Source organism: Saimiri boliviensis, chromosome 1, assembly GCF_048565385.1.
Source record: "Saimiri boliviensis isolate mSaiBol1 chromosome 1, mSaiBol1.pri, whole genome shotgun sequence".
Classification (NCBI taxonomy): domain Eukaryota; kingdom Metazoa; phylum Chordata; class Mammalia; order Primates; family Cebidae; genus Saimiri; species Saimiri boliviensis.
Genome location: NC_133449.1, coordinates 124169652 through 124184244, shown reverse-complemented (window position 1 = coordinate 124184244; position 14593 = coordinate 124169652). Strand labels below are relative to the sequence as shown.

At 44.6% G+C, this 14593-nt stretch overlaps 1 protein-coding gene across 1 annotated transcript in view; it reads right to left on the bottom strand.

The window, feature by feature from the left end:
- The window catches only part of LOC101046046 (ATP-binding cassette sub-family C member 12), a 68246-nt gene extending 58516 nt beyond the window's left edge, over positions 1-9730 (bottom strand). The window contains 6 exon segments of the mRNA XM_074398919.1: positions 3967-4114; positions 4849-5004; positions 6310-6428; positions 6431-6542; positions 6831-6969; positions 9540-9730. Coding sequence (XP_074255020.1) covers positions 3967-4114; positions 4849-5004; positions 6310-6428; positions 6431-6542; positions 6831-6969; positions 9540-9730 — 865 coding nt within the window.
- Positions 9731-14593: the final 4863 nt, after the last annotated feature.

The window sequence follows — 14593 nt, the reverse complement described above, 5'->3', positions numbered from 1 at the left end:
GTCAAATGCTAGCATTATGAAATGTATTAGCGCTACCCTGTCCTCTTTCAAACGAGTGCTTCGAGTCCCGTTGTGAAGTTTAAATGAGAGGAACTACAGAAAGCCCCGGACACAAACCCAGCAGGTACTCGGAGCTCCTACCTGTCAGCTGCTGCAACTGGATGGTGTCCAGCGCCCCTTCCAGTCCTGACACTCTGTGTCAGGAATCATAAACTTAGATGCCTACAGGGGCCAGGCAAGTACCATCAATGACAGGAGTGGGGCCAGAGGGGAGGGAAGACCTGAGCGGGGCTCTGGAGCGCAGCGGAATGGAGAGGAGAATCAAAGGGCAGCCCCTTCTCAGGGCAGGGCAGGCTGGCGCTACCATGAAATACATCAGGGACCCCTCCTAGGAGCTTGCTCCCCACCAATTGCAAGCACGGAAACAAAGGAAAATCTTGAGTTCCTTCAAGAGAAATTCTAGGCACCCAGCTAACCCTGAGAAGTAAATGAGCAATTTGATAAGCAAGAAGGTAATAGCCTGAAACAACAGCCAAGTTAGAGTCACAAGAATGTTTGGTTCCCTTACAGAAACTAAAGATTATGTCTTAACATATGTCCCTGAGTTGTGTTTCAGAAACCCGGACCCCCAGCCAATGGATCCGCTGGCACACAGACCTCAGACAAGGAGGAGCTGAGGACAGAGCTCTCACTGCAGTTTGGTTCTAAATTTCTTCCTGAGGAACCTGAACGAGATCACGCCCACAGGCCGGATCCAACACTCTTTTCTGCTAACTCCAAATCTGTAGACAACGCTTCCCTTCCTTAGCCAGGTGCAAATCAGAAAATCTTTAAATCTACCCATGATTTATAGGCTGCCTGCTTCAAGATATCCCACTCTTTTAGGCCAAACCAACATATAACCTCCATACTGAGTTACACTTTTGCCTCTAACTTTGCTTTTCTGAAATGTACCCCTGCCTTTAAAAACTCCTGTTGGCAAGCCACTGGGGAGGCCACGTCTTAAGCACGAGCTGCCTGATTCTCCTTGCTTGGCACACGGCAAATAAATGCTCTCATTTCTCCTACAACAGAACCTCTGTGGATATTTGGCCCTACTGTGCCAGATGAGCAGACCCCAGTTTGGTTCAGTAACAACCAGACCATCAACCATTTCAAAGTCTGAGGTCCAGAGTTTTATTTACTATTTATTTTTGAGACCAGGTATTGCTTCACCACCCAGACCAGAGTGCAATGATATCATATAGCTCACTGCAGCCTCGAACTCCCGGGCTCAAACAATCCTCCCGCCTCAGCATCCTGAGTACCTAAGCCCACAGGCATACCCCACCACACCCAGATAATTTTTTTTAAATGTTTTTGCAGAGGTGGGCTCTCCCTATATTATCCAGGCTGGTCTGGAATATTTGGGTTCAAGCAATCCTCCCATGAGGTCCATATTTTTGTGAGACATCTCCCTAATTTTAAATATTGGGAACTAATTGAAATAACATTTTTAAAAACTATACTGTAAGGGAGAAAGGAAACACATATGCTGGCCTGAAAGCACCTGCCTGGAGTCCCAAGAATAGCCACAAAAACTCAAGAGCATTCTCCCTTTCCTAAGTCCAGAATATGCCCACCTCTCCGCAATGCTCACAAATTACATTCAAGCCTCCTTCACCTGCTGTTTCTTGTCCTCAACCTCAATTCCAGCCTCCTCTGCAAAAGCCCTTTCACTTCTGCACGGGATAGCCATAGATGTTCAAACGGAGTGATCACTAAATGCCAGGTGCTCTGCTCAACACTTCACAGGCACTTTCTCATTAGAGCGTTCTTACCACTGTGTGATGAGAGAGAGGCTGTTACCTTATGCCTTTTGGACAGGAGAGCAAACTGTCCTTGCAGGTTTAGTAACTTGCCTTTTCAGTAATCGGGACAGAATTGGAGCCCACTTCTCCTGGGATCCAAGCTCTGCTATCCAGGTGCCCTTCCCCAAAAGAACCTCCAGCATCCCCTTGTCCCTAAGAGCACCCTCTTATCTCCACCTCCAGGCCTCTGCTTCTCCCTGAGGGGGTTTCCCCAGTTCTCTGTGCACCCCGATCCTTCCTGTCTCTTTGGCCTACCTGAAAGCCACCTCTGCCAGGAAGCTTTTCCCAATCTTCCCCAACCTAGCGTGCTCCCCTGCGGAGCGTCTCTGTTTCTCTTCTGGCACTTTCCCCCCCTTCCCCTATAGAATAACATGAATTCATGTGTTCACTCACTCAAGATATTTGAACCTGATGTCTACTATATGCCTGTGGCTGGAGAATAGAGGAGTGAAAAGGGTCTGGCCCTCTTCCGGGGCAGGGGGAGACAGACAATAAAGAAATAATTAAATAGCTGCAAATTGTGTTGGGTGATCTGAAAGACATGATCAGGGTGAAGTGATTGAGAGGTGGCATGGATCTGCTTGGCACTGCGGTCCAGAAGTCCTCTCTGGATGTTGAGAAGAGACCTAAAGTCGAGACAAAGCCACCATAAACATCCAGCAGGAGCGCACTCCAGGCAAAGGGCACAGTGAGTGCCAGGATCCCGAGGCCTGAATGAGCATGGCGTGTGGCTCTAGAAACAGACTAAAGCAGACACCGCTAGAGCTGAGTTACTGAAGCTTAGGGCAAATGTGATGATGTCAGAGAGGGCACCGGGGGCCAGATCGGGTTGGACCTAATAGGTCATATGGAAGAATTTGGATTCCCTTCTAAAGACCTACCTTTGAATGATCTAAATGTGATAAGAAGCCACTATTTTCCAACAGAGGAGGAAGAGGATCTGATTGACATTTTTTAAAGGTCACTCTGACTGCTGAGTGCACAGTGGATTTCAGGAGAGAGGGGGAAGGCAGGAGGAGTGCCTAGAGGCCTTGTCGTAGTCCAGGAGGGAGAGGATATTGGCTTGGACTGGGTGGGAGTGGAATGGAGAGAAGCAGATGGCTTCCGGATATACTCTGAAGGTAGAGCCAACAAACTCGTGGCTATTTTTGAGCTAAGTTATCTCATCCTCCCTTATTGGTAAAAGAAGAAACCCTTTTCCATTTCATCTGTGTAGCTCCCATGGCCTTGCACATAGTAGGAACTTGATATATAGTTATTGAACTAAATTGACGAGTTAAATTAAGTTGAATTAAATCAAATGGAATCAACTTTAATCAAATCAAATTAAATTGCACTGAAGTGAACTCAGGAGTGTGAGGATGTGTTTCTGGGTCTTCTAGTGCTGCTAGGGTCCTAACCTGGGGCACTTCCTTTGGCCAGTTCAGAAGCGGGTTCTCTAAGCCACTCCCTAGAGTACAGACACACAGCTTTGGCCCAATTCCATGCTGGTGCAAAAGTGTAATTGTACATCCAGAGAGTCAATTGTGATAGTGGTTCAGATCATTAACTGGTGAACCACCTGAGTCTATGTCAGCAATTATGTTAATGTCCCTGCAATTAAATTTGCATTTATATTTGATCAAAATAGATTCTATATCAGCTTTAAAAAACAAAACTACATATGCATCTTCTCATAACTGCCCAAGGAATGTTGAGTCAGTGGACCATTCAAACACAAGCACGTTGCTGCAGGTAAAGAGGTCTGTGTAACCCTGGGTGTGTGACAGCATGTGTGTATACAAGTCTTCTAAGTCAAGGAAATAGCTGGAGACAGCTTTTTACCTGCTCACTGTTTTAGTGGATTATTTTTATTAAAGGTAACTCGCCAGGACCAGGATCCACATGTCCCAGGAAAGAGAAACCATATGTCACTCACCCTTGGGTTCACCAGAACAGATGCCTGGCTCTATTATTAAATCTCCATAATCCTTCAAAAAATCCTTTGGCCTGCAGAGCAGCTCAGAGGGTCCCCTCAGCCTCCTTCTGGAACACCTGGCCCTGGGAACCTTAAGAACCTGTAGAAAAGCATATTCTACAAGATAAGCGGTTTTTTAAGCAGCAACTCCTGTCCTACCTTGGATAGTGTTGGTAAAAGATTTCTCCCAGGCATACATTTTGATGAGCTTGATGCTGGTCAGAAACTCATTCATTGTCTGAACTCGCTTGTCTGTCACCAAAATTGCTGACCTTCGGAAAGCTGGATTGAGCTTGGCCATAAACATCTGAAATCAAGGTACAAACACTGTTTTCAGAGAGAACTGCTGAGTTGCAGCTGGCCTAAAAATCCACAGATGGGAGCGTAAGTGCCAGGAAAAGTTCTAGAGGAAGTTGGCTTGAGATTCTCAGCCAAATCTTTCCCTCCCTTGAGCTGTGGCTGCTGCTGACGCTGTCTGAGGGGGGTCAGGCAGATGATACAAAGGCATAAAGGGAGTGCTGCGGGCTTTGACAAATTGAAGAAGCATTCCCCTTCCCGGAGCATTCAAATTCAAGTTTTTAAAAAAACTTCACTGTGGCCAGGTGCAGTGCTCTGTACCTGTAATCCCAGCTACTCAGGAGGCTGAGGCGGGAGGATGGGTTGATCCCAGGAGTTCAAGACCAGCCTGGGCAACAAAGTGAGACCCCATCTCTACAATATTTCTTTTTAATTATCCAGGTACAGTGACATGCATCCATAGTCCCAGCTATTTGGGAGAACTGAGGCAGGAAGATTGCTTGAGCCCAGGACATTGAGCTATGATTGCACTACTGCACTCCAGCCTGGGTGACAGAGCAAGACTCTGTCACTAAACAAAAACAAAAACAAAACTACTCTGTGCCAAAGGAAGTAAATCTGTGAGTACGAAAGGGGGCACAAGCTTCAGGTCCATGCGCCAGAAACGCAGGCTTCTAACCAATTCAGTGAAAGTGTGTGAAATGCAAACATAAAGCAGTTAGAAGTGCGAAAGCCTGTCGTTACCTGAATAACGGTGCACAGGACGGACATGGATGTTGCGGTGAGAGCTGTGGGTCCCGGAATGAAAAAGGCCATTAGCATCAGGATGGTGGCTGACGAGAGACAAAACAAGGCTGCTTCAAATAAGGAATAGCTATTGCTTGACAGTATATTGAGCACCTGGAAAGAAAAGTACGTGGGTTCAGGTTTGGAAGAGTCAGTCAAACATTTCTTCAACTGAAGACTTTCAGACTGGCGGAGGGGTTCTAGGCTCTAAGGCAGGAAGGGGCCACCAGGGACCAATATCATGAGTTTTCTGGGTTCTGGTACGATTTTGGAGAGGCCGGTCTTTTAAGGCTGAGAATCTCAATGCAGAAAGACTTAAAGCGTAATGTTAGCATCTAGTAGCATAGTGGAGTTTCACCCCTGCTCCGGCTTTAGAGTTGTCAGCCCCTAAGAAGGGAAAGAAGCTGCTTCTCCTGGAGCTCAGTGGTCAAGGCATTAGCCTCCAGCAGCTCCCGGCCAAATAAAAAGCCACTTCCTTTCTCAGTTCGGTGTTCGAGAGGTTTGTCCCCCGCCAATCCTGCTGCAGTGAAGATTTCTTAAAGTCAGCCAACTCCACCCGAAAGGTACCCCTTCTTCTGTTCTTCCTCCTACCACCTGTCTGAAGCGTGGCTGGGATGGCTGGGTCTCTAGCATGTCCTTTTGAACCATTATGAGAGCCATGTACAAAGATAGTGATGAAGAAAGGCAGAAAGATCTGGAATCTCCTGTGCCAACCTTGCATTGTTCCCTTCTAGATTCCTTTTACATAGAGTGAAATTAATTCCTTTTGTTTAATCCACTTTATTTTGGGTTTGCTATATGCAACTGAATCTAATCATAATTAAATGCTTCGAGCTTGCTAAAAGAGCAACTGTAAGAAAGAAGCAAGTGTTTTATCTTACCCCACACCACCTGGGGTTCCCTTGATTAGGGAGTGTGTGTGTGTGAGGTGTGTGTGTGTGTGTGTGTGTGTGTGTGTGTGTGTGTTTGATAAGTGGTAAGAATTTTCTTGCCAAGGATTAAGAGCTTAAGAAAACGTCAACTCTGAAGTCCAACAGGCACAGTCTTCATTGTGGCTTTGGCATCCCCTACGCTAACAGTTGGGATTATGGAGCCATCAGTCCATCCATTTTATTAAATGCCTACAGTGTGCTCAGTACTGCTCCGCTGTTCCCACTGACCATCAAAGCAACTGGATGAAGTCCTCCTGAGCCCTGTTCCAGCTGGAACTAGGAAGCCTCTCCAAATTCTCCAGCCTGAACGGAGCCCTCCTCTCTCTGAACTCCTCTGGTGTTTTGTGTCTCCAACACCTCACTTAGCAAGGAGATGGGACACGACGGGCAGGTCATAGTCAAACAAAGGGAAGGCAGGTGCTCTATCCAGGACCCAGATCTCACATGCGCTCAAACCACTCCAGACTCCTTTTCTAGACCAGCTTACCTCACCAACAGAGACGTGTGTTAATGTCTTGAGGGACACCAGGTTTTCGAAAACCAGGGTGGAGAGCATCACCTCCAACCGGACGGCCGTGCGGTAGTTGATGGCCTAGGCAAAAGCCGAAAGAAGCCTTTGGTAAACTCGGTGGCAACAAGGGCTATACACAGGCCACTGACAACCCAGACTTTTCCAGATGTTCTCTCAGGCAGCTGGAGGATTTTGTGAATGAAAACTGGCTGTAAAACAGTGCGATGGGGAGAGGAGAGGGCCACTGAGGGCTGAGGCCGGCATAGGAGGCCTCAGATCATGGCGGCAAGCTGACTTTAGGAGGCAAACTTTTTAATTAAGTTTGGTGGCTGCTGCTGTGCTTGACAAGGATTAGCTTTATGAAAATTCACCCCCAAGGAGCGCAAAGATAATCACAATGCACTAAACCCACCAGCTCGTAGAGAAAGTAACTAATGACATTCTGTGCCAGGCTGGGGACCTAGCAGGCAAAGCAGAAGAAGGGCCGCCCCTCTCACTGGCCCTGTGGTTCCCGTGATGATGCACATGTTGTTGGCCACGATGTTCATCAAAAAGGGAGTCCTCTGGAATTTCCAGACCATATGGCCCAGAGAGGCCTTTTCAGTACCTAACCTTTCAACCCAAAGGACTCGAAATCTGTGATGAAAAAAACAGGAAGCCTAAAAGGGTTTGGCACCTCCATGTGCTGTTTGAAGCTACTCTGTTGGGCACGGTCTTGCAAGGGTGCTCAGCACAGCCCTCCTCCCTGGCAGCGGTGCCTTCCAGCACTGGGTCTGCTTTCTGCTTTTCCTGAACAGGTGGGACTTGGGAAGCACAGAGGGTAATGCCTAGACACAAGCTGGTATGAGTGTGGCATCTGGGTCCTTGCCAGCCCTTCTTTTCCTCTGCCTACCACCCATCTCTGCCACAGTATCAGCTCTTATAAGAAGACAGAGGCAACAGAGAGGTCAAGAGAAAAATCTTCTCAGTGCAGCGAGGACATTGCTCATTTCAAAGATCTGGAAGAAGGCCAGAGAGACAGGAGTGTGGTGGGCAAAGGGGAGGGGCTATCGGGACAGTGGGAAGCAAGGCAGAAACTCTTGGGATCTTGGGGGACTTCACGAGATCTAGGGAAAACCTCAAAGGCCTTCCTTCATTCCAAGGGCAAAGCAAGCCATTATAGATTTTTAAGCTGATGTGACAAGATCATTTTACGCATCTAAAAGATCAATTGGCTGCTGTGAAAGTGATGGATGATGGCGTGAGACCGCAGCAGGAGATTATCAGCCTCCAGGTGAGAGGTGGCAGTGAAATTAAAGAAAAGTGGATGGAGAGCAACAACAGGGCTTACTGATGAATGAGATGTGGCAGGAAAGGCGAAGGAGGTTCAAGGATGAACCCCAGTTTTCTGGCTTGGCCAACTGTGTGAATAGAGTTTACAGAGACGGAGATGAGAAAAAGCAGAAGAGGAGAGGAATCATGTCAGGTTGGGGCCCTGGATCAAGAATAGGGCCAGCTTTAGACAGGAGAGATGCTCCTGAGGCATCTAAGTGCAGTTGTCCCATCGGATGCTAGGCACGCAGTTTCAGAGTCTGGAAGTGGGGCGTGGCCTGGAGATGGACATGGACGTGTTACTGCAGGAGTCAGCGTGTGTTTGGTGTTTAAGCCTTTGAAGTGGAGGGGGTCACCTAGGAGCATAACACAACATGGGAGAGACACAGATCTAAGTGGATATTGGGTAGATGAGAGGAAACATTAAGAACAGATGGAGAATACCGGCCAGAGAGGACGGAGGAGAGTGGGCGCGCAGCAGACGCTACTCCAGTCCCTTTCCCTCAGAGCTCCCCGGCAACTTTCTTCAGGCGGTAGATTTTAGAATTTACCACTAGCTGAGATTTCTTCCGGGCACAGATGAGGAGAAGCACAATTCTACAAGCAATTAGAAGGCCATGACTAACGCTCCCAAGACTTCTCCATTCTTTGTATTATATAGGTAATCAGAACCACAGAGTTCAATGCAGCTGCTGGAAAAAATGAACTTGATGTCTTTGTCCTAACATGGAAAAGTCTTCATAAACTCTTAACTGAAAAGATAAATGTGATCAACAGTTATGTAGTATGCTTCATTTTTGTTTATATTAAAATAAAACATGACCTGTGAGTGAGGAGTAAGAAGAGGTATTGATCTGAAGAAGATGATGGCAGCCCAGGGTGTGTTTAACCAGAGAAGGAAAATTCTGAACGGAGCCACGCTGACATTTTCACAGTGCTGACCTCCAGGGAGTATAGCAGCAGTGTGGGAGAGTTACTTCTACGGCTTAAACTTCCGCTGCTTCCACATTTTTATAATGAATATGAATTAGGTTGGACAAATGACATTTACATTTTTACACGTTAAAATTGTCAAATATTGGCAGTTTCATTAGGATCAACCTAAATATATTTTGTAATATAAAAGTCCAATAATTATTTTTTAAAGTAAAACAAAACCTGATGCCTAAAGCTGCATGCTGGTCAGGTGGAGTCTGACCAGCACAGAGCAAAGTAAGATTCCATCCACCTCTGTCCTGATGCAGTACTCCTGCAAACCAGCTGCAACCCAGCCAGAAGGGTCCTGAGCCTTAGGCTATAGCCTTCCAATGAGCCCCCTCTCCTCACTAATGCCAGCTAATTCCCACCTCCCCATAACCCGAGCCAAGAAGTTTATGCAGTCCAGCCTGAGTCTCAGAGAAGAGTTATCAGCAGCCATGGGTGTCATCTTCCACACTGGGGAAATTGTGGAGCACACAGCTAGGGAGCACACAAAGGAGTTTACAGGACGCTTCCCTAGGGTGGGTTTCTCTCCTGAGGTAACTGATAGGGTTTGGCTGTCTCCCCACCCAAATCTCTTCTTGAATTACAGCTCCCATAATCCCCTCTGTCATGGGAGGGACCCCATGGGAGGTCATTGCATCATGGGGGCAGGTTTTCCTGTGCTGTTCTCATGGCAGTAAGCCTCATGAGATCTGATGGTTTTATAAAGGGCAGTTCCCCTGCACACGTTCTCTTGCCTACCACCATGTAAGATGTGCCTTTATTCCTCCTTCGCTTTCCACCATGATCATGAGGCCTCCCCAGTCACATGGAAATGTGAATCCATTAAACCTCTTTTTCTTTATAAATTACCCAGTCTCAAGTATTTCTTCATAGCAGTACGAAACTGCAGTGACCCAAGCAAATCCTGGTACCTTTGGACATTGTGGTCGGATGAGTCGTATGTTGACAACAGGGGCAGAGTGTCTGCAATCAGCTTTTGCCAGTAGCTTTTCTTCACTACTGGCATGAACCAGGAAAATGTGGTGAAGGAGAGCAGCCCCATGTTATCTACTGGGTTGGGTGCCAACCCGCAGACAAACAAGACACTCAGTGTTCCCCACATTGGGGTCGTTGCCTCAACTCTCTCTGGCTTGAACTTGTATCTACAGTAACAACCACAGCCGCACTCAGAAGCTGTCAATTGTGTTCATTATGTTCATTAGCCGTGATGTGCTGGGGCCAGCTGGTGAGAGCCAAAATGTTAAATTTTCAGGAATTTGCTATGTTGCCTAGTAGAATCAGGCCCCTCTGCTCACAGCAGTGGCACTGAGGCCGCACGGGCACTTCTCAAATAAGCTATCTGTTTATAAATAATCACTTCTCAAATAACTATCTGCCTCCAAGTTCTAGAATGAGGCCCTATAATATATTCCATGTGGAATATCTTACTACTCCCTGGACAAGCGGTTTATTCCTCCTGCTTTTTAGTTTTTGTATTCACTGCTGCCACAACCTGGAACTGTCTAGTATCCTTTTCTTCACTTGACCAATTTCTGCTCACATTTTCTTTTCTAGGAAAACTTTCCTACATACTTTTCATCTCCCCAAACAAACTGTGGGCTTCATGTTTGTCTTGTTCACAGCTGTATTTCCAATACCTAGCACAGTCTCCCTGCTTTGGGGAGAATCCAAGCTAAATCATGTGAATGAGATACTGTGTGCTCAGCACATAATAAATATTTCCTACCAGGTGGCTTTCATGATACGGCCATGCATTACTTCATATCTTCCTTGCAACAACTCAGTAAGATGGGTAACAGGGTGGTATTATATGTCCATTTCATAGACAAAAACATCAAAGCACAGAGAGGTTAAAATCATTCACGTGATTTTAGCTTGGATCCCCTGGAGATCTCTAACTGTCCACTTTTTCAGCCAGTTTATAGTCGCTTTGTGGAGAAGCAATAGCCCATGTCCTCACCTTCCAACCTCCACTTCTCACCTTGGAGGGCTCAGATGTGCGTGTCCTTGGCCAGACAGAGATGCTGGGAGATGGTAGTGCAGTGTCCACTGAATATAGAGATGTCATGTCGCCTTCTGTTGCTCAGAGAACAAATCACAGGGCCTTGTTCCATGTAGAAAAGGCAGCGTTTCATAATGTTATGGTTAGCATAATGCTAATAACATTTACAACAATAAAGTATGCCGCAAGGTTGAGCGTGTGCTCAGAAATCAGATTACCTGGGTTTCTATCATGGATTTCAAAAATGACCCCATTTTCTCTCCCTATCTGCTCCCAATCCCTTAGAATGTGACCTTGCAGCACATTCCATTAAAAAGTCCTGTTTCCTCACGCTTTGAATCTGAGCTGGCTTGTGATCTGCTTTGGCCAATAGAATGCAGTGAAAACGTGTGCCAGTTGCAAGCCTGAACCTCAAGAAGCCCTGTGTCCTGCCACTCGTTCTCTTGAAAGCCTGCCACATAACTGTGTGACTGAGCCTGGACTAGCTTGCTGGAGGCTGAGCACACATGGGGTCCAATCGCCCCATTGCCCCAGCCAATAGCCAGCACACCCACGGCAGCCAGCCAACTTGCTATACAGGTTCAAGCAATTTTCCAGTCTCAGCCTCCTGAGTACCTGGAACTACAGGCATGTGCCACCCCATCCAGCTAATTTTTGTAGTTTCAGTAGAGACAGGGTTTCACCGTGTTGGTCAGGCAGGTCCTGAACTCCTGACCTCAGGTGATCCACCTGCCTCACCCTCCCAAAATACTGTAATTACAGGCATGAGCTGCCAAAAACAAATTTTTTTCTGAGGCAGGGTCTCACTCTGTCGCCCAGGCTGGAGTGCAGTGGCATGATCTCAGCTCACTGTAACCTCTGCCTCCTGGGCTCTAGCTATCCTCCCTCCTCAGTCTCCAGAGTAGCTGGGACTACAGGCATGCACCACTATGCCCAGCTAATTTTTGTATTTTTAGTAGAGATGAGATCTTGCCATGTTGCCCAGGCTGGTCTCAAACTCCTGGGCTTAAGTAATCTGCCTGCCTCAGCTTCCTAAAGTGCTGAAATTACAGCCAAGAGCCACTGCACCCAGCCCCAGTTAATGAATGTTTAATGACATGAATACCATAGACCCAGGTATAGATCCCTAATTCAATAAGAATATTAGCAGTTACCAGAGACTCCCTAAACTTCTGGCCAAACTGCATTCTACTCTACTCTCCACCCTCTATTTGTACCATTGAATACTGTACTTAAACCATGTGGAATATCTTACTACTCCCTGGACAAGGAGTTTATTCTTCCTGCTTTTTAGTTTTTGTATTCACTGCTGCCACAACCTGGAATCATCTTGTATCCCTTTCTTCACTTGACCAATTTCTGCTCACATTTCCTTTTCTAGGAAAACTTTCCCACATACTTTTTCATTTCCCCAGACAAACTGTGGACTTCATGTCTGTCTTGTTCACAGCTGTATTTCCAATACCTAGCACAGTCCCTGGTACATAGTAGATGTTTAATAAGTATTTATTGAATGAATGAATAATAATAAATATGGGCAACATCTAAGATGCAGATCCTCCCCCACAGAAAGTAAAAACTAAGCACATACTAACACACAGCAAAATATAATGATTTTCAAATAAAGTATGGAATGATATACAAATAACAAAGTATAAATTATAACATTGTGTCAGCCCTAGAAAACTACTTTTTAAAAAGGGTTAAAGCTAAGAAGTCAGTCAAGGAAATAAAATGAAACATTAATAGTAGATTAACCCCCACCCCCCAAAACAGATAGGCAAAAAGGAACCGAAGAATAAAAAACAAAAGGAATAAATAGAAGACAAATATTAATAGCAAGTCAATAGACTTAAACCCACCATACCAATAATTACATTAAATATAAATGAACTAAAGATTTCAATTAAAAAACAAAGATTGTCAGACTGAATACAAAAACAAGATCCAATGATATGCTGGGTACCAGATGTGTATTTCAAATATAAAGAGACAAATAAGCTGAAAGTAACAGGGTGAAAAAGGAATACCATGTTAACAGTAGAAAGTGCATACAGAGATACATATTTATGATCTTAGGATAGGGAAGAATTTTTTAAAGAATTTTTAAAACAAATTTTTTAAAAATGTCTTAAACCAAAATTTTGATAAATTGTAGTATATTGAAATTATGGATTCCATTAATCAGAAGACATAATTTGTAAGAGAAACAACACACTGGTACAGATGTGACCTACTTAACTGTAAAGAACTAGTATGTAGAATTTATTAAGAATTCTCAATATATTAATAACAGAACAAACAATTAGAGAAACCAGCAAAAGACAACTGGCAAATGATCCAAATAAACACCAAAATACGTCAAATCTCTGAGCATCAGAAAAATATGAATGAAAACTATAATCACAGTGATAGCCATTCCTCATTCTTCAAATAGGCATTATTCAAAAGTCTAAAAATTGCAAGTCTTGGCATATGTATGGAGCACTGCAGCTCTTAAGCCCTCCTGGTGGGAATGTGAATTGTATAACTAATTTGTAAAGCAATTTGGCATTATCTGGTCAAGTTGAAGATCGTCTTACTAACATAGGCAGCAATTATCCTTCTTAATTATATATAAGCCCTGGAGAAATCCTGCCTGTTCAAGCAGTCAGATACAGAGTGGCCACTAACTTTGCAGGCTGTCTTCCATTCTCCTCCAAATTTCCCCCTGCCTCTGCTAGCCTCTCTTCTCTCATACTGATGTCAACACTGAAGTTCAATCTAGGAAAACACAAGGAAACAATCCACAGAGGATGGAATCTCATACAAAATTTTGTGGCCCTTTTTAAGGAATATTTACAGTGGCTGTTTACAATATCTTAAACATCCATGAGTAGGCAAATGGATGAATAAACTGTATAATATGAGTATGACACATTACTATTCAACAGTAAAAATGAATAAACTAGTCTACGTATCAAACTATGTGTATATCTCATATGATAAATTGAGAGCAGGAAAAAAACTGCAGAAAAATACATATACTCTGATACCATTTGTAAGTTCACAGACTTACAAAATATACGATATACAATTCATGTACTTGTAATATATAATAATATATTTTATTTACTAATAACTGTATTGGTAGTAAAATTTTATTTCTCCAAGTACTTGAAATTCCTTCTATTAGAAAATCGTATTAGAACCAAGATCTGGGCATTAGGTAAATTCTGTTATTGGGTTGTTGTTGCTTGTAGGCCCTCTCAGCTGACAAAGCAAGGAAATATATGTATGCATATTAACTAGTGCATAAACACATATCTATAAATAGTTCTATATGTAACCATCCGTATCTATTTTAAGCTAACAGTGAGTTCATGCTGGCTCTCCAACTTGAATCCATTACCATAATTATCATAATTCCAGCGTCTTCCCCTTCTTATCTGTAAGCTTCAATTTTGAAAGTGAGAATCCTGGCTCTCACCATCCACCATGTGTTTACATAACTGTTCAATTAAGTGTACATGTATAGCAGTATCAGAATTGTCAACCCATAGCCCTGTGAGAAACAACTTAATCAACTAGAATACGATGCTTCCAAGAGTACAGTACCGTATGGAAAAGGAAAAAATAAATAAAACAGCAACTTTACAGTAGAGAAGCCTGGCACACATCGCCTCAGCCAGGTAATCAAGGTCAACATCAGCAGTGATAAGTCCTGTGGATAACGTGTACCCTTCATAGGATGTGACAAGAAGGGCACTTTACCTCTGAGATCCTCCTCCCAAAACCCCATAACCCCGGTCTAATCATGAGGAAAACATCAGACGAATCCCACTTGAGGGACAGTCTACAAAAAACCTGGCGAATACTCCTCAAAACTGTCAAGGTCATCAAAGACTCAGAGCGCCTGAGATAGTGACACAGCCAAGAGGTGCCTAATGAGACCTGACAGCTACCTGTGAAGGAGCATCTCAG